Below are 21,554 nucleotides of genomic sequence, written 5' to 3'. Positions count from 1 at the left end.
ATTGTTTATCTTTCTATTACCACCGCTAGATCGATCTGTTCTACAAAATGTTTCGGATTTTGACATCTCAAACCAGCAAACCTGCTTCAGTTCTATTTCACATGTGCTTTATCACTAAAAATCTGAAACTTCTAAAAATCACGGCGAATAAAATGGGAATTGCAGATACGTAGTAAAAATGCCGAATAATAAAAACGGTTCTGAAAATGATGAACCCCAAATATAGACAAGCTGACCATGGTGAGTTCGAGTTGACTCCTAGAAAAATTCCCTCGCAGAATGTTGTAATTCGACTGATTCGTCGAGAGACTCATGTCAAACCCGGAAACTATCACATTTGCCGATCATTTTATCAAAGTGTTGTCCCAAATTTTACAATTGTCAACATAGAAAAGCCACCATGCTATTTGAGAAAATTTACACCCAACGGCAAGTACTTTATTGCATTCTCTTCAGATCAAACTTCAGTGGAAGTTTACAAATATCTGGGACCAAGTGCAGTAGAAGATTTACTAACAGATGTTCCAGGAACGAGAGAGTTTGTTGGAAATGATACCAATGAAGCTGTAAATTTAAGAAGTAAAGTATTTTCTAAATTCTTCCAGTTAAAGCATACTATTGCTGTAACTCCTGTTGGTGAACAACTAAATCGCGAATGCAGTCTCTTTGTCGGTGACGGAAGATTTGTTATTGTCGGTTCAGCCTCGTACGTTCCCGAAGAGCCCCAGCCAAATTTTTTTGATATTTTCCGTAATAATGAATCCGTATCTCCTCATCCTCGTTCTCCACTAGAAGATTGCTCACTTCACATCGTTGACATCGTCAATGGAAGGCTCTGTGATACTAGAACAATGAAGACCGACAAAATCTTTCTCTCACACAACCAAGGACTTTACTTGTATGAAGACACTCTAGCAGTTCTCTCTGTCCAGCATCAAACGATACACATTTTTAAAATTTCACACGATGGCTATTTTGCTGATGTAAAAACTATAGGTCGATTTTGTTTCGACGATGACGAATGGTTAATCAATCAAGTGCGGGGACTTTGGCCTTCGGGTCAGTTGGTTCGTCCGTTTCGAGAGGCAACTGTCAACGCGCTCAAGCATCGTTTACTAGTGTTTCTCTACCGACGAGCAATCAACATGGCTGAAGCCGAAGGGAATCTCTTTCACGTACGAAAGTTCTATCAGAACTTTGATCACATTCGCGCACTCCGAATCTGGAAAATGCAGTTGTTGGATGAGTCACATTTGCTTCTGAAATATGCTAGCGAAGATGTGGTTACACTACGAGCTCCAGACCCAAATACGCAACCGGCCTTCTTTGTCGTTTACAATATGGAAAACGCACAGGTATCTTGATTATAATTAAAAGACAAAAACTTAATCCCACGTATTATTGTTTTACAGGTTATTAACGTCTATGAAAACACAAGTCAGGAACTACTGAACTTGTTCGAGAACTTTTGCGATTTACTACGCAACGCAACACAAGGATCACCGTCCAGCAACGTATTTGCAAACGTCATTCATCAACGGTTCAAGCAGACCATTGTCAGCGCTCGCTTTGGTGGGCAGACGGAAGCCACAAAACGACTTCTTTCACAACTTCCCATTTCAGCACAGTCCTATTCCTCTTCGCCTTACCTTGATTTGCAGCTGTTTTCCTATGACGATAAATGGGTTTCGCTCATGGAGCGTCCAAAGACTAGTGGAGAGCACCCCATTCGTTTCTACGTCCGTGAATCTGGACTGCTGCGGTTTCGCATTTATGCTGGTATTCTTGGCCGGCCAGCTCCGCCTTCTTCTGCCCGTCGCCTTGTTGCTTTCACGTTTCATCCAACAGATCCATTTGCCATAAGTGTTCAAAGAACCAATTCCGAATATGTAGTCAATTTTCACGTTCGTCACATTTAAATTCATGATTTAAAAATACAAATCATTTGTGCTGTATTGAAGTGGTGCCACTGTATGTATTTCATTTTTTTAACGGGGGAAAGGAGTCTAACTAGCGTCTTCTGATTTACGGAACTCCTGGTTATTTCTCATCATTTCAAGCGGAAAAAAAATGAAGAGAGGCGGTAAAATAGTAAAGAGCGCGGCCAAAGATTGAGAAAAAAATGTTTTAAAAAAGATTTAAGGAAAAAAAAAAAAAAAAACTGATGCAGACACCGAAACGTAACACGATCATGAAGATATTACACCAAATTGTATACAAACTGCCCGATACCAAATTCATGCCCGCGAACGGTTAAGACTTTCAGGTGATGTTGCTCTTTTTACATAGCAGGACTTGCCAACTTGCTCTGAATGATGGATGTTTTCCTGGTAGGAACAGATTCCGGAGTTGGAATGGCATCCCCAGTTGGGTGTCCAAGATTGGCAGGTGGGATTACTGCTGTTGTTGCTGCAGTTGGTATTTTAGCTGGTCCTTTTTGTTTTGCCATTTGGTAATCTCCAGAGTCAAAGTACTTTTGCTACAATAAAATTATAAGAGAAATAGAATAAGTTGGTAAAACATTTCAGTTGGCAGATTGCATTCAAACTTTCTCAAATTATTGCGCAATGGAAAGTAACACAAAACACACCCAAAAGCAATAACAAAATTAGTTGTTGTAGATAAAAAAAAAGTTTCCTTACGCCTTTGGCAAGTCTCTTTTGCAAGAATGCTGAGTGTCCAGTTACAGGGCGGGCATTGTAACGAGCTTTCAACTTCTCTTCTTCCAATTTCTCAATATCCCTTTGAGAAGCCTATTATGAAATTTCAAAAGATAAATTGAACATACTGATTTCAACAAAATCACAATATGACCAAACAATTTAAAAAACCAAAAAAGAGAGCATGTAAAGTAAACATACGTGCAGCATAGACATGTTTACACGAGCAAAACGACATGCACGAATTACTAATAGATCAATTATGTAAAACCAAAATCTATGATTTGCAATTACCATGGTTTCGGTTTCTTCGTTGGATTGAGTGACTTGATTTTCCTTGGGAATGGTCGAACTTTCTTCGCTAGCCATGTTGACTTGTGCAGTTGCTCCGAAAACGGTTTTATGCTGCGGACTCTTTCTCCAGTCCCCCTCGACTTTCTCAAAAGAGTAAAATGAATGCAGAATGCGACGTTGCAATACCATTAAGGCAATATAGGTACGAACGTACTGGACGACATGTAATGGGTTGGGGTTGGGAGGGAATGGATGGAAATTGAACTAGGCTACTTTATTCCTGCCTTATTTATTCTAAGCCTTTTTCTTTTTTTCTTTTGATATTTTCTATGTCTATTTCCTAAATTTTATTAGTTGTTTGCTATCAACCGCGCCATTCCATTCATTATTGCCATGCTTTATGACCACTAATAATATTCAAACAAATGATATTATATAACAAATGAATTCTTTTAGCTCACTGTAGAATTTTTATTTATTCATCTATTTTTTTATAATAGAAACTTTGTTTAAAAAATGGTTGAAATTTGTTTTAATAATTGTATTTTCGTCGATTCGTAAAATATTATAAGACAAGCAATTTGTTTGATAATTGAAATGCAATTAATTTATGTCATCAAACAGTTTTTGCAGCTGGTATTTGCTGTTGGGCAGGCGGGGGTGCAACCGGTTGCGATTGAATTGGGGCCTGCTGTTGGACTGGAACCTGCGGTTGGACAAGAGGTTGCTGCTGAGCAGGGATTTGCTGTTGTTGTGGTACTTGTTGAATCGGTTGTTGTTGCTGAGATGCTTGTTGGAAATTCTGTTGTTGTTGCTGAGCCGGTTGCTGGAAACTCTGCTGTCCAGGCTGAGCGAATTGAGGCTGTTGCGGCTGAGCAGCATATTGTGGGTTAGCAGCAAACTGTTGTTGTGGGTGACCAGCATATTGCTGTTGCTGAGCGAACTGTGGTTGTCCATAATATTGTTGCTGCGGAGCAAACTGAGGTTGTTGTGCATACTGCTGTTGTTGCATTCTAATCGCCTCTTCAGGAGTTATCTAGAATATTTACATTTTTTGACATACATTTTTCATTTTTATCACACCCTTATTAAAATACTGAATCCATAAAACTAATGCAATGCATCAACAATGAAAGACGAAAAACAAACAATTTAGCCTACCGGTTTCCCCTGAGCAACAGGAGAAGGATAGTAAGGTTGCTGACCAGCATACTGACCAGGTGCTACACCATAAGGCACGTTGGGCATTCCGGGATGGTTTGGCATCATACCAGGATGTGGAGGTAGCTAATACGGACAAGGGATATGGAATAGACATACATAAGACATGCTCTACGTAGTACGACAAGCTACAAGGCAAAAATTGGCATGATACGCAAAGGGATATTCTAAATTATTTACGCAGTCTAGCCAACAAGAAAAGCTTACATGCATCCCCCGGGTAGCATTGAATAAAATATTTATGTAGTACATACCATTCCTTGGTCAATCAGTCGTTGGATTTCCATTTGCCGTTGATGTTCAAAATCCATGTATTCTTGCTGGCTGTACACTGGCTGCTCGTCAATCGTGTTCCAACCAGGATCACGCTCAAATTCCTGTTTTCGAGTCTGCTCTAAAAACTCGGGAAATCTGAAAAATATTACAACGATCGAAATATAATAAAGGGTAACGGATTTTTTTTTTTTTCATGTAAAACAAATTACGAAATTAGGTAGTCTCGGTTAGTATCTGTTTCATTGAAGACATGTTCGCGCATCCTTTCCATTTCTTCGTAGCGTTCAGCCATATCGTCTTCCGGAGCATTGGGATCATAAGCTTTGTCCAATTCTTTGCTAAAAAGAGCTTTGACTTCATCAGGATCCCAATAACCGTTGCCATCCAAATCTGAGTGATGCAGAACAATTAAAATTTGAAAAAAGAAGAAAAAAAACAAAAATAAATTGTTAAAACTAAAAACTTACCATGCAAAGCAAAGAAAGTTTTGGGGTTAAAGCTGTCAGGTGAAAGATGGTCTTGTTCTTCCCACACTTCTTCTAATTGTTGTTTGCTACCCGGATGATGCATCTATAATGAGCACATTGAAAAGCAGATTAAATTTTCTGTATGAAATGATAATATAACAAAATATGTACTTTGGGATGCTGTTTATGTTTTGCTTGTGCTTCTTCCCATGCCTTTTCTTCTGTTTTTCTTTTCTCTTCATCAAGACCCTTCAGTTTGTTCTGATGTTCAAACTCCTTCTGCATTTCATATTCTTTAAATTCCTCCTTCCTCTGTTTGTCAACTTCTTCCAAATCCTTTGAGGTCTGGACAATAAGCTTTCTCAAATCTTCAGACTCAAAAGAAGGACTTTTATGATCTAAATGGCCTGGAATTTTCAGCCTGCCATCATGAGGGATTCCAAGTCCTCTGGACCTTTCATATTCTTCCATTGCAAGATGTCTTAATCTTTCCATTTCTTGCCTCTTTAATTCATCCAACTTATTTCTTACATGATGATTCACATACTCCAACTCTTTGGCAACTTTCCCTGTCTACAATTGTAAAAACAAATTTAAAGAAAGAAAATATTTTGGCTAGACAATGAATTATTTATGTTAAAACTTAAAACTTACCCTAATATCTTCAGGATCAGATTTTTCTAGTTTTTGTCTGAAGTCAGGGTCACTTTCCAGTAGTTGCACTACTTCCTGGAGATATCGATTGTATTCTAATCCAGTTTCCTGTAGAGAACATAATGGGAATGAGTTACAGTAGAACAGACATGCAAATTAAGATATTTCTTGTAGTACTGCCATCCTTCCAATAAAATTGACAACTAGAGATTGCAAATATGTACTTACACCTGCTGCATCTCCAACTCCATTTGCATCTGAAGGTTTCTCAGTTGATTTTTTGGGATCAACTGGTGCTGATTCAATATTAATTATCACAACAGCAAAAATGATGACAGCAAAGATAAAATTGGAAAGACCTTTCATTTTAAAGAAAGGCAGGAGACTGTGCGCCTCAACGTTTGCCGACCAATTACGGAAATACCCGAAGGTCGTATCTTACAACGAATGACAGCTACGTTTACTTTACTTTAATACACGTCAGCATAAAATAAACACATATGTGGAGGTATTGGGTAAACAGTGGACTTTAGTCAGCGGAGAATGAACAACTATTACGTGGACTCTTTCGCGGTGCACAAAAATGGAAAACTACTAATAGGTTTCAGCAACCAAAAACTGTTGGCTGCGCTATTAGGCAACATTTGTCCAGTTCTGTTTGAAATAAATCTTCGAAAAATCGGTTTTCATACGTTCAAGTGTATTTCGATATTAAAAGAAATTTAAGGTCATGAAAAATTTAAGGTCATGAATAAAAAGTGATTCGAAATGTATCATAATTTCAGTGTCTGTCTTGGAGTGTAGCTCTTATCGGTCCCTTCGGAGAGATAAGAAATTTGTAAACTTGCTCTAAAGGCTTTTGAAAGCTCATGTCAAAAGTTTGTAGTAGCTAGACAGAAACGTAAGAAATTCTTAGGTCAATAAAATGCAAGTTGAAACAAATTGTACTTTTGCAGTGATGATCAACATTTCATGTTCTGCAATTCTCTTTCCTGGACACATCCTTCGGCCGACACCAAATGGAACTGCAAGAAATGGGTGGTGATTGACATTGTCAGCATCAAGCCAGCGTTCGGGAATGAAGCGTTTCGCATCCGGATAATTTTCATCCTGAAGACTAGCAACCCAAGTTTCGCATATCACCATCGTCTAAACAAAATTCAAATAGAAAATGTGACCGACGAGAAGCTGAAAGTCAGTAAACTTACTCCGACTGGAACATTATAGCCTTGGAAAGTAAACGATTTCTCTAAAATACGCGCCACGTTAGGAGCTACGGGTGTTAGTCTATTATTGGAAACGTCGTTAGTAATAAGAGAGATCGGGAAGTGAAAATTTGCTGCTACCTCAAACTTTCTGTGACGCAAGCTTTAAGGTATTTTAACTCTAGCAGAAGTTGTGGAGTTATTGTGACGTGCGAAGAATAAAGAACTCGGTCAAGCTCTTCGTACACGCGGGCTTTTACTTCTTGGTTGCTCACAATGTTGTGTAGAAGAAACAAGGTAGCATTGCCCGTCTTGATAAATTTTTAAATTATGAATTATTATTGAAGTACTTGAAATACGTATATACCGTTTCAATTCCCGCAGCGACAAGATCGATAAGGGCGACTATTTTATCACGAATGTCAACACCTTCAGCAGTCAAAATTTGATTCAGAACCGGCGACTGGATTTCGGTATTTTCGTCATCCCTAAGGGCTTCATTGACCAAATCTGTGAATACGCTTTCAAAACGAAATAACGGAACAATGAATTTTAGGCCACGGGTGTTAATAACATATGGCTCTTCATGTTTACTCATAAATGGTGTCTTCACATTCAGCTAATTTTTTATAGGATTTTGTGGGAAACAACTTCCACCAAGGAAGTCCGTACATGGTTTCATGCGACACCTCAAACAGATTTTCCGTCGCAAACATTAAACGCTCAGCAATCCATGGGATCGAGCTCTTGTTTAAAGCGCCCAGTCTCCGGCCAAACAAAATGGCAAAAATAACTTTTGTGGGAAAATATTATTGCACGTATCATTAAATCAAGAACGGTTAATTGCGCTTTTGGTGTACCAATATTACCTTCTAGTCCACAGCGGTAGATGACTTTTTCAAAGCCATCCACAATGTTTTCAATGCGTTCTTCTTGAATTTTTTCTATGAGCTCATCTGATATGATGCACAATTGCTTTATAGTGTGATCTCCAAGGGCTGTACTGGCCAGCTGGGTTGTTAGTTTGCTTCTCAAATGTTGCCATTCAAATCCTTGGCTGTAAAAAAATAAAATAAAATAAAGAAATACTTTTAAAAGCTTTCTTATGGGTTCAAAGGCAAACCATGCAATCATGCAAAGATCATTGACATTCACAGGTCATTCAACTTTAAACAGCAACTATGATGCGTCTAGTCTTACTCTACTATTGCATATAGATTGGCTAAAAGATACTTACACATTAACCATTCCAGCACCTGTAATTAAACAAAATATGTTTTAAAATTACATGTAAAAATTTTATTATTACTAAACCTAATTTTACACTCACTTTTGTACCTATCTGGACGAGATTTTCTGTAAAAAATTTGGGCTTCCAGCCCAGGTCTTATTGGATATTTGCTAGGATACTTTAAAACACTTTCAATATCATGTTTGTCATACAGATGAATAATAGGGAAGTTCCACAGGAAGTGCTCTTTAACAACTGGACCATATTTCCTATATTTGTCTAAATAATATAACCAGAGATGAAACACAGAAACAACATGACATGTACAATTTAACAGCACAGCATTTCTCTTAACTTTAAAGTACTTGCCTTCATTTGCTAAGTGCAATTTATCAAGGAAATAGGGTCCAATCCAAGAATAGAGCCATTGACTTCCAAAAAGGGGTACATGCAATGGGCCAGGAATTTGAGAGAAAGGTTTGGCTGGTAATACATCTCCTAAAAATGTTATTAAAAGTGTAGGTATTAATAATGAACTGGCTTGAATTATTCTTTTGCCGATCACCGTTTTCCACAATAAAAATAATAAGAGATTGATTGTTTTCTTACCATCGTTTAAAAAGAATTTGTTGTCTTCTGCTTCTGGCAGAAAAATTTTGAATGACCATAGAATAAAGTATTTGCTCACCACACGTTGTGTGTGAAGTACGATTAAAATGATAAATCGCTGCAGTTTCTTCAAAACTCCCATTTCAACTATATTAATACATGTCTAACAGGTGGAAGAGTCCAAGTGTTTGTAAAAAAAATAAGCAATTTAGTTGGAGAGAAAGAGGGAGTGGACCCCCAGAAGCAAGAATAAAGATGTTCAATTAAAGCTCCAAAGAGATAAGATATAGGCCTAAGGGTTGTTTTTCGACTAAACGCAATGAGCGATACGCATTCACTGATGCATCCTCGTTGGAAGCAAGTCAATTTAAATTATTTTACATTTTTTTTTATTTTTGCGCTCATGGGATCTACCCACCCAGACGTTTTGCCTACCAACACAGATCTCATTCCTCACATACGAAAAGGTCGACTCAAGTTCAAGAGAATTCGATCACGCTGTGACGCGCGCGACTTTTCACAAGAAAAACAAACCAGCTATCACATTTCCGCCGTTTTCCCTTGTGAAGGCGCGTCGAGATAACCATCCAATCACTGCTAGGATAAGGCAAAATAATTATATAATGTAGCACAAAACATACAAAGAAAGGAGAATGAAAACAAAGTAATTTCATGATTGAATATATTGTGTATACATAGACGATTGATGGGAATGGCCGAGGAAACCAATTACAATCACCGGACTACTATATAATATAGATAATCCATACCCGGTTAAGATCAAGGAAATATAAGCATAACAACATGTTGGAAATTAACTGTTTCCCAGCAGGAAAAAGGAGGATAAATTGGAACGAGGATTTCATGAAAGGCTATACAAGTTTAGTTGCCGAAATTTTACTTCTTTTTCAGCGTTTTCCCATAAAATTTAGAATTTAGAAGAAAGATAAGGAGATTAACGTTGATTTTCGCCTTCTTAAAGATATTTAGAACTGTAACGCCCTCAAACTGCATTTGGAGCAAATCCTAAGGGAAAAAAAACACGAATGAATGATGCGTACAAAATTAATTGGCTGGGTCGATCGAAATTTGATACCTGGATGTTGAGTTGAACTTTTTCGACACTGACACCCATAAATTTGGCCGTGACGTCAAAGACACCGGATTCGACGGCAGGGGATATATCGAAGAAGGTCGACTTGAAATGGGCATGTGGCAAACCTTCGATGTCGATTAAAATGCCCTTCTGGTGCAGTTTGGTGGCTGAATAGTGCAGCATTGTTCGAGACTTGAGGGCGTTAGCCAATTGTAGATGGTTGCCTTCGGCTCGGTGCTGGAGGATACGCTTCTGATTTTTGCCAAGCGTCAAGTTCTTTAGACACGTTTCCAAATATTCTTGGTACGAATTAACTTGCTCTTCGTGGAATTTAGTTTTCTCGTCTAGCAGCCTCTTGGTGGATAAAAGTCGGTCAAGCTCCTGGGAACGAGCACGGCGATGAGTTCGCAAAGTGACAACGTCTCGCGCTAAAGCGGCCACCAAAACCGCGTAGCTATCCGAGCTGGCGACGAGGCCGACCTGTTCCAGTTTTCGCAAATTCCGTGAAACCCTCATCTTCAGGGAATTGAGCACCGTTTCGGTGGTGTCGGTGTTGGAGACGACCCGAGATACAAAGCGTGAACTGTTTTGTTCGGATTGCATTTGCTGTCGGCAGAACTGCGTATAAACGGCTTGCTCATCGATCGATGCTGGCCGGATAATGATCTCTTTCAGGTTATCTCCGTGACAGCAGCGCAAGATGGAAACGAGCATTTGTTTCGTGGCCACAAAAAGCTTCTGGTTCTTTTCCTCTTGGGCCGACACGGACATTTCAAATTTGTTGGTGAGCGTCAGGAAAATTTCCGTCTTGGCCACTTCATTCAAATCCTGGAAAGTTCCAACATTCTCTTTGCTTTCTCCGGCCAAGAGGTACTGGATAGACGGATGGTTGCGCTGATCACCACTGCCGAAATCGTCGAGAATCTGGTGTAGTGGATCTTCAGGCTCAGGTGCCAAAGCCTCTTCATACTCGACCAAGCACTGGTGAATGTTTGCAACCTCTTGAAGCGACATGCAAACGGTTGGTTTGGTTATCAGAGTTGCTTCGCTGTACTGATCCATGCCAAATTCCACTTCAGGCTCCTCCACTTGGATGCATCCCTTGAAGAAAGCTTTAAACTTCTCGTGACACTCGATAATAAAAGGGTTGAGGCACATTAAATGAGGCGACTCTTCCGCAAATCCTTTCTTAGAAGCAGCAAATTGCAGCATTTTGGCGATCTAGATTTTTTAAATTAAATGTTTCACAATGAAAATGTTAAACTTTGATGAAATAAAAAAATCTATTAACTCACATTGCCCAAATTGCGTCGCTGATCTGTCGTCAAAACTTGCGTTGGCGACACCGAGATGATGTCGAAAGCGTCTGGCGAGACGATCGTTGGGTTGATGTATCGATAATACACCAAATTACCTGTAAATAAAAATAGTTTGATTAAAAATCTTCACTACAGAATGTCGGTGGCAATGTTTTTACCAATGACTTTGAGGACGTCTTTTTCAGGAACCAACGGGAACTTGTTTCGTAACGCTCTAGCCAACACTTTGGCCACATAGAGCATGCCGTACGGAATATTACGAATGGAGTAGGTGATTTGTTCCAAAAAAAGGGTGGTTGCAGCCTTAAGGAATTCGATATTAGTTTTCAAGCGGCGTTGAACTTCGGGTTGTTTCAGGGCATCTTCGGCACTAATTTCGTAAGGCATTCCACAAGGTTCTCCTGACGCACTCTCCAACTGGTTGATCCACAACTTGTAAATTTCCACTGGACTGAGATTGATGAAAATGTTTTCTTTGAGAATCCTTTCAACAATAGGACCAAGTAATTCTCGCAGTTGGCCGACGCGGTGACCCTGTCGGCTTAGCTGAAGGATGAGCTTGATGACGAGTGGATTGCCGGTGGAAATGTCGCTCAGGTTGTCCACTTTGTGACGGACCTCTTCTTCTAGCGCACATTTGAACAACTTCAAGAGCAAATATTCTTCGCGCAAGTTCGAGCCGTAATTGTATAGCGATAAGATCATGGTTTCGGGCATCTTTTGTGGCTGTAGGAAGAGTAATTTAGACAAATAACGTGGCTCGGTTTGCAAAAGATAAAAGAGGTGCTGATAGGCTTCTAGCTTATGACGCCCCGTCTTGGTCAGCGAGAGTAATTCAATGCCAGGTCGAGTAAAATGGTGATTCTCAGAGCTCCTTTCCTGCTGTTCAGCTGCTTTGTTCACATGTTTTCCTATGAGATAATCCGAAGCAAAATAATGGAATGTCACAATAAATCTTTCCGTACTCGAAACTTACGAAGTTTATGGCCGTGTGCTACCACTTCCTGCAGGGCGATTTGATTCTTAACCAAAAGCCCAATTTTAATATCCATCGTATTGAGATCCTTTTCGAGCTGTTTATTCCGACGAATAGTTTGCACGACGTCACTCTTTAGTAGCTGGACTTGCATCTCTTCATCATAATCTCGCTTCATTAAAAAAAAATCAAGGTATTATTAGTTTGTCTGTAATGAGTTATTCAAAATCATCGTTTACCTGGCCGATGTCCAGCAGATGAAGGAAACGACGCAACGTACACAGTGGCATATCCCCACGCTTGATGGATCGATATGCCCGTAGGGCCAACCAGCGTCTCCAGCACGCTTGAATCAAAACAATGTCGTCAACAAATTGTGAAAAATATTTAAAATCTCGACGTTGTGGCTGTCGTTGCCGCTCTTCTTGTTGGCGTTGCTGCAACTGTCGATAGCGCTGCTGTTCCACGACACTACGCCACCAAGACTGGAATGAATAAATACTCATTAATTTTAATGCTTCTTACTTCGTCTTAACAACAACAACCAAAAAACAAACCTGGATTTTGATGACCGAACTGACGTTATTGTGAAAATGATGTAAACGGAAGGCGATCTTTTCCCGCACCAGGAATCCTCTAGCGCAAGCTTGCAGTCTGATGATTAAGGGTTCCATATCATCGTCTTGGACTACCGACAGGACCAAGTCTTCGAATTCACGAAGCCCAACCAATCCAGAGTCGGAATAGTCGCGAGGCTTTTCCCAGCTAATCTCTTGCGATTTGGCGTTGAGGTAAACGGGAATCCCTTGCTCCAATCGATGCATCACCCAGGCTTTGGAAGCCGGCAATTGGTCAATCCGAATGCCTCGAATTCGAGTGCCCAATCGCTTGGTGCACGTCTGAAATTGTGAGCGACTCAAATCGGGAAGGTTGATGTAAGGCGAGTTTAAAGTATCAACGAATCCGGCTGGATCGCGTAAATTGTTGAGGCCAGTCACGACCAGGCAGACTTCTTCAGCTTCGGTGGCCAACTCGCGCGATCTACGCAGCATTTCTTCGACGTCTTCCATCGACAAGAAGGCATCAGAGTCTTGTCTTCGCCTTTTGGCTTCGCTCAACGTCTTTAGAAGCCTCAAATAGAGTGGAGCCTGTTCCTCGATGGGATCCTGATCAGTTAGACCAGTAGAACCGAGAAGGACGGCCAACTGGATCGCGTCTCCGCCATCTACGGCCCGTTGAATCGACTGGGCGATATCACCACGCTCCGCATCTTCGTTCACTTTCAGGATGCATGACTGGATCTCATTGTGCGTCAGCACTGTGCAGAAATCTTCCCGGCGGACCTTTCCGCGACGTAGATCCGTTAGCGCCGCCATGTAGGATTCCGTGAGGCTGGTATTGAGGCATTCAAAGCTGAGCATAGGTTCCTCCAATACGAAGAGCAGCTCAGTCACATTCCGACCGTCGACGGCTTGCGTGACTTGAGCCACTTGCGTTAATGTGCGAATGGCGCCGCAAATCATCTCGAAGCTGAGATCTTCCTCAGTGACGGAGCGGAAGTTGTTCATTTCCTCGTGATAAAGTGCAGCGGCGAACTCGAGCACCACCAGTTCGGACATGGGTTCAGTGTCAAGTAGTTGACGTAAAATTCGAAGGGTGCGGTTCGGGTCAGAACCTTCCAGCGACTGGTTGACGGCATTGACGTACTTCTGACGCTCGAGAACAGATTCTCTTTCATGATTGACCTGATTAATCAGCGCTTGAACGTCGCAGAGTTCGATCCCTTTGTCACCGCAAATGGCGACGTGCAGAGCTTTCAAGTAAGCGTGGCAGTAATCTGGGTTAAGCCGTTTGATTCCGAGAATTGGGTGCGCCAGCGCCGCCATCATGCGAACGGTGTCGCGACTCTCAACTGACATGGCGATTTTCTCCAAGGCCGAAAACTCGTTGACAGAATCCAGCTGACACTGAATCTCCGATCCAGTCAAGAGCTCGTCGTAAATATCGGCGGTAAAGTCGCTGTTGAGGCTTCGTTCGCGGGACGATTGTTTCTTCTCATCAAGAGCGTCGATGAGAGATTGCAAGTAGAGGTCAGCCAGGCTGGGATCAATGTCGCGCAATTGAGCTGCTGGATGCCCCATGGCTTGAATCATCAAATCGCAATGGCCGTCTTCTGTGGCTTTGTTGATGGCAATAATGGCAGCGTGATGTTCAGCAGCGTCGATCGGCAGCTCACCAGCTAAAATGCCTCCAATTTTACCAAACTGCGGCATAGTTAATCCGTAGCGCTGGAGCTCCCGGCTCATCAATTTGACAGCTTCGTCCGAGAATTGGGCTTTTCCGTACAAGCTGGGCATGGGTGGCGCTTTGCCCAATCTGTAGAGGTACAGGCTAAGGGCGTGGATGCTGTATATGACGCGGGGCATATTCTTCCTGTCGTAGAGATCCTGTTTTTGTTTTAAAAATAAACATACTGTTAGCATCGGTCATATTAATGATGATGATGGAAGAAAATCAATCAACCGTTGTCTCGGGCAGAAAAATAGATGGCAGTCCCAGACTGGACATGGCTCCCAGCCAGTGATTAATATTATCTGTGTGTCTGAAAGTTAGGCCGGCATCCCTGTAGCGTGTTTGGTCTGCGTCGTAGATCTTTTTCAGAGGCACCGACTGCGGTTGAAAGCGATGGGCCAATTTGGCTAAAAAAACTCCGTTGCGTAAAGCTTCTTCCAGTTCAATAGACTGGGGAAGAGGTTCGCGAATGCACATTTCGATCCATGTCTTCGTTTCCTCCAATCGGCAAAGATACTCGTAGGCGATTTTCTCCTGCCTCTTCTCGTCCATCTGATCGGCAGAAACGCGAATTCCATCTGAAATGATAAGAAACAAAAGTAGTAAATGTTAAATATCAGAAAATAGTCGCCAAACGTAGATGTGATTGAGTGAGAAAAGCCTCGGGGGGAAATGTGAAATTCGACACTGCTCTAGCCATAGGAGCACATCTGGAAATCGTCTAGTCAACAACGCATCAACGTAGATAAAAATAAAATCCCCTCGAGACTCTTTTCATTTCAGTTCAGCTCTATTTCCTGTGCCAGTAGAACTCTGTTGGCGTCATGAAGTGGCTGAGCGTTTTTTTCCTGGTTTTCCTCTGCGCTTCGGGTAAATATAGTGGCGGAAAATACACAACCTCAAAAATTACTTAATGATCAAGCAAATGGTTCAAAATGAAAATCTGAATTTTTTTTTTTTGGCACAGGAACTGAAATCGAGCCAGGAGATCCTGAGGATATTGGACCCGATGCTCCTCAAGGCACAGCTCCACCGACTCAAACCTCTGACCTCCCCGAAGAGTAAGTGAAAATGTCTATATTCAAGTTTTACTTAGTGTGACCACATCAGCAAAGTTTCAGTGCGCTTTTCGTGAGTGAATAGGACAAAGATTGAATTGAGTCTGGATGCGCGCATTCGTCAGCTGTTGGAACACTACAAACAAGATGATCCGCTCGGCATACCGGGAGTGCCCATCCCTGATCCCATGCCCATTCCAGATTTCGAAGGCGATTTCCCAGCGGCAAAAATTAAATTCTCTGAAGCTGAACTCCAGCAGCTCTCCCAGTTTCGCATCAATTACGTCAGAACCGACCTAAAAGATTTGAAGGTAAGAAACTCTACTTAAATTAAATGGTCTGAAAGACATTTTAAAATGCTTCTTTTCGGTTGGTTTTCCAAGGTTTGGATTGGTATGACTTTCGACACTCTGCAAGTGGTCGGTCGATATCGTATGAGCTCCTGGTTCAGTACCTCATCAGGCGACTTTAACGTCACTCTAATCCGCGTTCACGCCGAAGGATTCGCCGGATTAGTCGTCGACTCTGAGGGTCTCATGCAAGCTACCAACATTACCTTCGATGTTGGCTTTAAAGACATTACCATGAAATTCGAGAATTTGGGATTTTTCGGTAGTCTGTTTCAGGTAATTTTGTTGTTTTCTAAAACGAGACCAACACGAAAACGTCGATATTAATTGCAGGGAATTATCAACTCGGTTGGCACTTTCATCTTTGATTCCATCAAACCATTGATTCTTGGTCAAATCAACGATCAAGTTCAAACCAATGTCAACAGCCAGATGAAGAAACTGAATCACATTCTGCCAGATTCGGTGGCACCCTTGGATATGGCAATGGCTATGGGAAGAGCAGAAATCCAAGAAAATGGAATGGACCCGTTCGAAATCCCAGAATACACTAGCATTCTGGGAACTGGGGTTGTTGTGAAAATCTTCAATGGAACGCTGCATGGGCTCTCCACGATACACAGGTACAACGCTTCTAGAATTAAATGCCAAATCGAAATATTGCAGCTATGTGGTTTAGGACTGGAGATGTAATCTTCAACTTTGAGAATGGATCCCTGGTAGTTGGAGCTCAAGCAGCTACTCAACGTCTAAAGGGGCATTTCAATTGGCAGCTGGACTTTAAAGTTTTTGCACCTAGAGGTAAAATCAGCCTTCAAATTGACCACCTTGACGTCAAGATAGGTTTGAGTCAGCCAGTCAACGTTCAAAAGAAACCTAGGCTAGAAGTTTTGCAAGTCAACTTGGGGAACATTCAGGTAATAAAAAACCTTTGTGGGATTAATTTAAGTGAATGAGACTTAATTGTAACTTTTCAGGCTCGTTCAACTGGGACGGGATCAGTGGACTATCTCATTGAATTTGCTGTCAACTTCCTAATCAACGGTTTCAGAAGTGTAGTCCTACGAACAATGGAGAAGCCAGTTACCTTCATCATCCAGAAAGAACTGGACAAAATAGATGTTGAGGCTATGATTGAAGAGCAACTGCCCAAGTTAAGTGAGTTAAAGAATGATTTGTAAACCCAAGTTCCCCTTAAACGTGTTAGACTAACATTTGGTATAAAGTAAAATGTGTGCTATTTTCAACAAACCTGGGTCAGATGACATTGCTGAATTCTCCATTGCTTAAACTGAGAGAATACCTGTAAACATAAAAATAATTCTTTTATTAGAACAGAAGTAAATCGACGGGGAAAAAATGTCTTGGGCATACATGCCTCCTGTCATTTTGTCCATACAATATTACTTCAATACACAAAAAAGAAATAAACACACAAGCTTAAATATAGTGTACCAATAATAATGAAAACTTGATAATTTTCAAATACTTTTAAAATAATAAAACGATGGTTTTGAATAAAACATGTAGAGACATTAGATTCGTTCTGTTTCAACTTTAGCCTACTGGTCTACTGGTGGTTTTTGAATTTTCAAATTCGTCTATCCTATCATGACGATTAACGATAGATAACCGTTTCAAGGCGGCACCGCCAGATTTCTCCTAGTACCTTCAAAATATTCCTACAGATGGCGCGCGTGAACTTTACATTATTTTAAATCGCTTTTTTCAATTTTATCTTTATGTCTTTGGAATGATCTTATAAACAAAACAGTAAAAAAAAGAACATCCCCCATTTTTACATTGGCACCACTGCAGTTTCAAAAATTCCAATACCGAAGAATTTCGTAAAATAATTTTTTAAAATTTGTATGCTTTTTAAAGAAAGACGGTAAATTTAGATTGTCAAATAATTCAACAGTGGCGGCGGTGCAGCTCTCCGTCACCCCCGTTTAGCCGATATTATTATTCTTTGTTATCTGCGTGATGATAATAGCCAGACCTCATACTATATATGTACTAAAGCATTTGGCCGTTCTGCTGGCACACTCGTTGACATCCGAGTGGGTGCGATTGGAATGGGGTTGATTGACTCGTTCTTATTCGCCGTCAGTTGTTGTGAATAAGTCCCCAATTCAAAAGCGAGCCCGGCGAGTCTTTTGAATTGTTGGACGGTGGCGCAACGAACGCCGGCCCCCACCCAAAAGTGATCGACACGCTCCGCTCTCTTTGGGGCGAGCGACGGTTCGACCCGTCTCTATTGTTTCGCAGCACGCGCTCAGATGGGCGACGCTATAGACGCACTCAGACAATGGGAGAGGAGGAGAGAGAATAGGTGTTGGGCCGAGTCACGACGCCGATGGAATGAAAATACGCAGAGACAATAGAGAATGAGAGATGACGAGCGAAGGAGGACGACGACCAAAGTTTCACTGGTCTTTTCCTTCCTGCCTAGCCTTCACGCCCGTGCAATCTCCCTCAGACATCTGGAGAACGGCACAAGGCCCAGGGAGAGAATCCAGTAGAAAGCCTGGAAATATATAATAATAATAAATCATCAGAATTGACCCTGTTCAGAGACTCTCAGTTCGGCCGCTTGATGTGTCTAAAGTGTTAGCGCGCTCTGAGAATGATTTCCCACTTCCGAATGCCATCATTTCCGCCTACCCTGCTTCCCCATTTCCATTTCCGCTTTTTTTTTATGATTTCTCTCGACATCTTTTGTCGGATTTATTCAAAGGGCCTAGGGGGGAGGCGATGATGTGTGTGTGTGCATATATAAGCCTACAGGCTGGTAGTATATCTGCTCTCCGATAAATTCCCCGTACCAGATAATCATCGCTTTCCGATTGAATCTTACGCTCCCACCCACCGACGAAAGTTGAACAGGAGTCGAAAACAAAAGCGCTATAGATTGTGGAGCAAATCGGATGGTAAAACTCTACGAGAGACAAAAAGGTGACGACGATTGGGAATTTTTTGGGTAGAACCTTCACATTTCTCGGTTCAATTCGATTTCACGTTGAAGAAGAAAATGATATAGGCCTCCGCCTCTCTATATATCATTGGCAGCCGCCGCCAACTCTCGTTTGATCATCACACACAACAAGGACATATATACGTATATAGATGTATATTTCCGAGTCGAATCAAGTTGGCTGACTGCTGGATGGTTGGCTGCTTCACCCGAAGTTGTTCACCCGTTGTCGACAAAGACTTTGGTACGAGACACGAGAATAATTCAAAGGAATAGAAGAGAAAAAAAGATCGAAGCTTTTGATTATGTACGTTAACAAACGTCAGTATAAAATCTCCAAAAGTGTCGGGACGGCCTGCTGCATGCATATAGCGGCCGAACAGTTAATGAACGATACGCCGTGATTGAGAAGCTGAAGCCAAAAAAGGGGCCAGCCAATCGTCCATATAATTTGCATAATAAACAGATGACTATGCACAATACTATCCATCTGCTCTGCATAGATGCCTATACGTGCCGTGTAGAATTATATTAAGGTCTGGGCCAAGTCGAGATATATCTGATGGCTGGAACACCAGCAGTAGACAAATTTACAATCTCAAAAAGAAGAAGAGTCTTTCTCCACAAAATATCAAAAGGGCGTGTGCTGCTGTTGGTGGTGGTATGTGGTCGTGAGGGCGCAAAGTAATGACGTGCTATATACTGCTGCTGCCGAGGCGATGAAAAGACAAGCCCAAATATAATGAAAGCAGAACTAAAGAGACACGCGTTAGAAAGACTCTTTTGCTATAGCTGCTGCTGGGGGTTGCTAGAGACTCTATCAAATGGGCTAGGGCGCGGGTGATAACAAATTCACGCAATATCAAACCAAGTTCACCCCCCATTTTACGTTGTGTCGGAGAGAGAATGACGTTGCTGAGGCTCTCTCTAACCCATTGTCATTGAAAGTATTACACCACTGCTGGTCTATACTTTTATTTTAAAAGAATATAGGATGTATAAGAATTATAAAGGTTTCTCGTCGTTGGCGTTAATCAGCTCCACTTTGAGTTTGACATTGACTCCATAGAAATGGGCGCCAATGGGCGCCCCCGTTTTTTAGCCCGAAGGGCTGTAAATAGTTCTCTCTCCAACTATAACAAATCTGCATCTTTATATTATACAGTTGGGATGAGAGCGGCTCTCTTGATCAATTCATTCTCGGCCGAAACTTTTGAGACTATAGATACTCGACCGTCACTTTTTGATTTGGACTTTTCCGCCCCCAACCGCCGGGCTATTTCGATATAGTTTTCGTGACACCACTCCCTTGGGATTGTGACGATCCTGGCAATCATCAAAAAAGAAAGGGGGGACCCAAGAAAATCATTTTCTATAGTTCCTTATTGTAGAGTATTCGACTTGTTTGACACTGCAAGTCTCACACCCAGTTAATAATTGAGTATCTGCGAGCTGAATTCGGCGATGAGCTGTTGAAACGGCCGTTTTGATGTCTGTAGTAGGCCCAGATAATAAAGATGCGCCCATGTCTTACAACACAGTCTACACGTAATAATAATAATCTCACAAATACACATTAGACGCCAGCCAGTCGACCGGAAGAAGGAAATAAGGGCGTGGGCCGCTGCTGCTGCCGCCGCTCTAATATCATCTCGTCGTTGAGCTACAAACTCAATGAGATGTTCATTAACCAGCAGTGGTATATAGCAGACCATGTAGTAATAAAAATAAGACACACAGGGAAAAACTAAATATATATATATCCATAATAATGTGGAGGCGGCAGCAGCTGCTTTTACTGTCTAGTTATTTGCCTGTGTAGACACACAGAAGCGCGCGTATAGAATTGCCGTTTACTAGGAGCGGAAACGGGCCAGCAAATACACGCAACCGCAGCAGCAGCCGGGCATGATGCAGGGAAAGCCAAGATGGACGAACAAGAGAGATAGAGAGACGGACCTTGTTGATACAACGGCCGACGACGAAGCTCTCCGGTTGTCTCTTCAAAACAAAGAAAATCATCGCCGGGACCGACGACGACGACAGATCCGCTCAATTAAGTCGGACGGACGCGGATTTGGTTGGGGGGGAAATGGGCGGATCTTGCTGGGCTTTTCTCTCGGTCCTATACTGTTGACAGACCCGAAAAGGTTTCGAATGACACACCTCATCTCATCCGCCTGTTGGGGCGACAAAGACAGGAGCAGCATGCAGGGCCGGCAGCAGCATGTTGTAATCGCTTCGGTCAACAACTGGGCGTTTGCCCGAGCGCCAGTTGTTTGCCCAGCAGCATCACGAGAGAAACCAACACCACACACACAAAGATCTTTATGTACTATAGACTCTAAAAACACACTCGCAAGATATATATTTTACTCATCCCTTTTTGATGCTGTACACTCTTTTATTTAGCTTGTCATTTCCAACGTGGATATCCTCCCCCGATGCTCAATGCAAACAAAAGATCTATACGTATTATATCTTGTAGTAACATGTGTGCTGTGTCTAGCCCATCTCCCTTCTATGCATAAGATCAGCTGAGCAGTCCTTTTTTTTATTTTATTTTTTATTTTATTTTTTTAATTTTATTATGAAGATGAGGAATTAAATGAAGACGACCACATATCAGGGAATGAGGAATGCCTCTGACAAAAAAATTCATTCCTCCACCCACATCTTTCTCTAGTCGCTTTTCAGCATTTGAATGCCCAGCATCGTCCCCCGTCGACTCTCCCCTTCCTTCCTTCTTTTTCCTTCTTTTGATGTTATTAATCTAGATATAAATATAATAATAATAATAATAATAAGTAGATGAATAGCGAAGGCATCGGTATTCAATGCGGTCGTCTCTCTCTCTCTATCCAAAAGG

General features: G+C 41.6%; 6 protein-coding genes across 8 annotated transcripts; 2 read left to right on the top strand and 4 right to left on the bottom strand.

The window, feature by feature from the left end:
* The first annotated feature begins 50 nt into the window (after positions 1-50).
* LOC124327092 (DET1 homolog) lies at positions 51-1,955 on the top strand. Its single transcript, XM_046785966.1, has 2 exons — positions 51-1,355; positions 1,413-1,955. Exons 1-2 carry the CDS (start codon positions 207-209, stop codon positions 1,917-1,919), a joined length of 1,656 nt encoding a protein of 551 aa, XP_046641922.1. The 5' UTR covers positions 51-206; the 3' UTR covers positions 1,920-1,955.
* On the bottom strand, positions 1,956-3,115 carry LOC124327319 (cAMP-regulated phosphoprotein 19-A-like). Its single transcript, XM_046786322.1, has 3 exons — positions 2,955-3,115; positions 2,643-2,753; positions 1,956-2,479 (listed from the first exon to the last, which is right to left on the bottom strand). Exons 1-3 carry the CDS (start codon positions 3,027-3,029, stop codon positions 2,282-2,284), a joined length of 384 nt encoding a protein of 127 aa, XP_046642278.1. The 5' UTR covers positions 3,030-3,115; the 3' UTR covers positions 1,956-2,281.
* Positions 3,116-3,480: 365 nt separating this feature from the next.
* LOC124327093 (nucleobindin-2-like) lies at positions 3,481-6,095 on the bottom strand. 2 transcript variants are annotated; one of them, XM_046785967.1, is made up of 8 exons: positions 5,801-6,095; positions 5,573-5,680; positions 5,090-5,491; positions 4,919-5,021; positions 4,661-4,841; positions 4,430-4,586; positions 4,116-4,241; positions 3,481-3,990 (listed from the first exon to the last, which is right to left on the bottom strand). In XM_046785967.1, exons 1-8 carry the CDS (start codon positions 5,936-5,938, stop codon positions 3,571-3,573), a joined length of 1,635 nt encoding a protein of 544 aa, XP_046641923.1. In that variant the 5' UTR covers positions 5,939-6,095; the 3' UTR covers positions 3,481-3,570. The 2 variants fall into 2 exon arrangements, with proteins under 2 accessions (XP_046641923.1, XP_046641924.1); XM_046785968.1 differs by lacking the exon at positions 4,116-4,241.
* A 160-nt stretch (positions 6,096-6,255) lies between these two features.
* Positions 6,256-8,972, bottom strand: LOC124327113 (ecdysone 20-monooxygenase-like). Its single transcript, XM_046786003.1, has 11 exons — positions 8,618-8,972; positions 8,378-8,506; positions 8,108-8,287; positions 8,015-8,033; positions 7,647-7,834; positions 7,372-7,570; positions 7,145-7,298; positions 6,919-7,088; positions 6,781-6,859; positions 6,521-6,721; positions 6,256-6,461 (listed from the first exon to the last, which is right to left on the bottom strand). Exons 1-11 carry the CDS (start codon positions 8,757-8,759, stop codon positions 6,354-6,356), a joined length of 1,569 nt encoding a protein of 522 aa, XP_046641959.1. The 5' UTR covers positions 8,760-8,972; the 3' UTR covers positions 6,256-6,353.
* Positions 8,973-9,282: 310 nt separating this feature from the next.
* LOC124326978 (ras GTPase-activating-like protein IQGAP1) lies at positions 9,283-17,306 on the bottom strand. 2 transcript variants are annotated; one of them, XM_046785727.1, is made up of 10 exons: positions 17,198-17,306; positions 16,961-17,011; positions 14,532-14,878; positions 12,566-14,455; positions 12,248-12,493; positions 12,009-12,180; positions 11,191-11,943; positions 11,009-11,127; positions 9,714-10,934; positions 9,283-9,643 (listed from the first exon to the last, which is right to left on the bottom strand). In XM_046785727.1, the coding sequence occupies exons 2-10, from the start codon at positions 16,989-16,991 to the stop codon at positions 9,515-9,517; spliced, it is 4,908 nt and encodes a 1,635-aa protein (XP_046641683.1). In that variant the 5' UTR covers positions 16,992-17,011; positions 17,198-17,306; the 3' UTR covers positions 9,283-9,514. The 2 variants fall into 2 exon arrangements, with proteins under 2 accessions (XP_046641683.1, XP_046641682.1); XM_046785726.1 differs by lacking the exon at positions 17,198-17,306 and having other exon boundaries at positions 16,961-17,113.
* On the top strand, positions 15,059-17,153 carry LOC124327168. Its single transcript, XM_046786095.1, has 7 exons — positions 15,059-15,170; positions 15,268-15,361; positions 15,444-15,669; positions 15,742-15,984; positions 16,042-16,331; positions 16,388-16,625; positions 16,686-17,153. The coding sequence occupies exons 1-7, from the start codon at positions 15,125-15,127 to the stop codon at positions 16,887-16,889; spliced, it is 1,341 nt and encodes a 446-aa protein (XP_046642051.1). The 5' UTR covers positions 15,059-15,124; the 3' UTR covers positions 16,890-17,153.
* Positions 17,307-21,554: the final 4,248 nt, after the last annotated feature.

The sequence above is a fragment of the Daphnia pulicaria genome, chromosome 2 (assembly GCF_021234035.1).
Source record: "Daphnia pulicaria isolate SC F1-1A chromosome 2, SC_F0-13Bv2, whole genome shotgun sequence".
Lineage (NCBI taxonomy): Eukaryota > Metazoa > Arthropoda > Branchiopoda > Diplostraca > Daphniidae > Daphnia > Daphnia pulicaria.
Note: the sequence above shows the minus strand (reverse complement) of the source record. Positions and strands in the feature narration are given on the sequence as shown.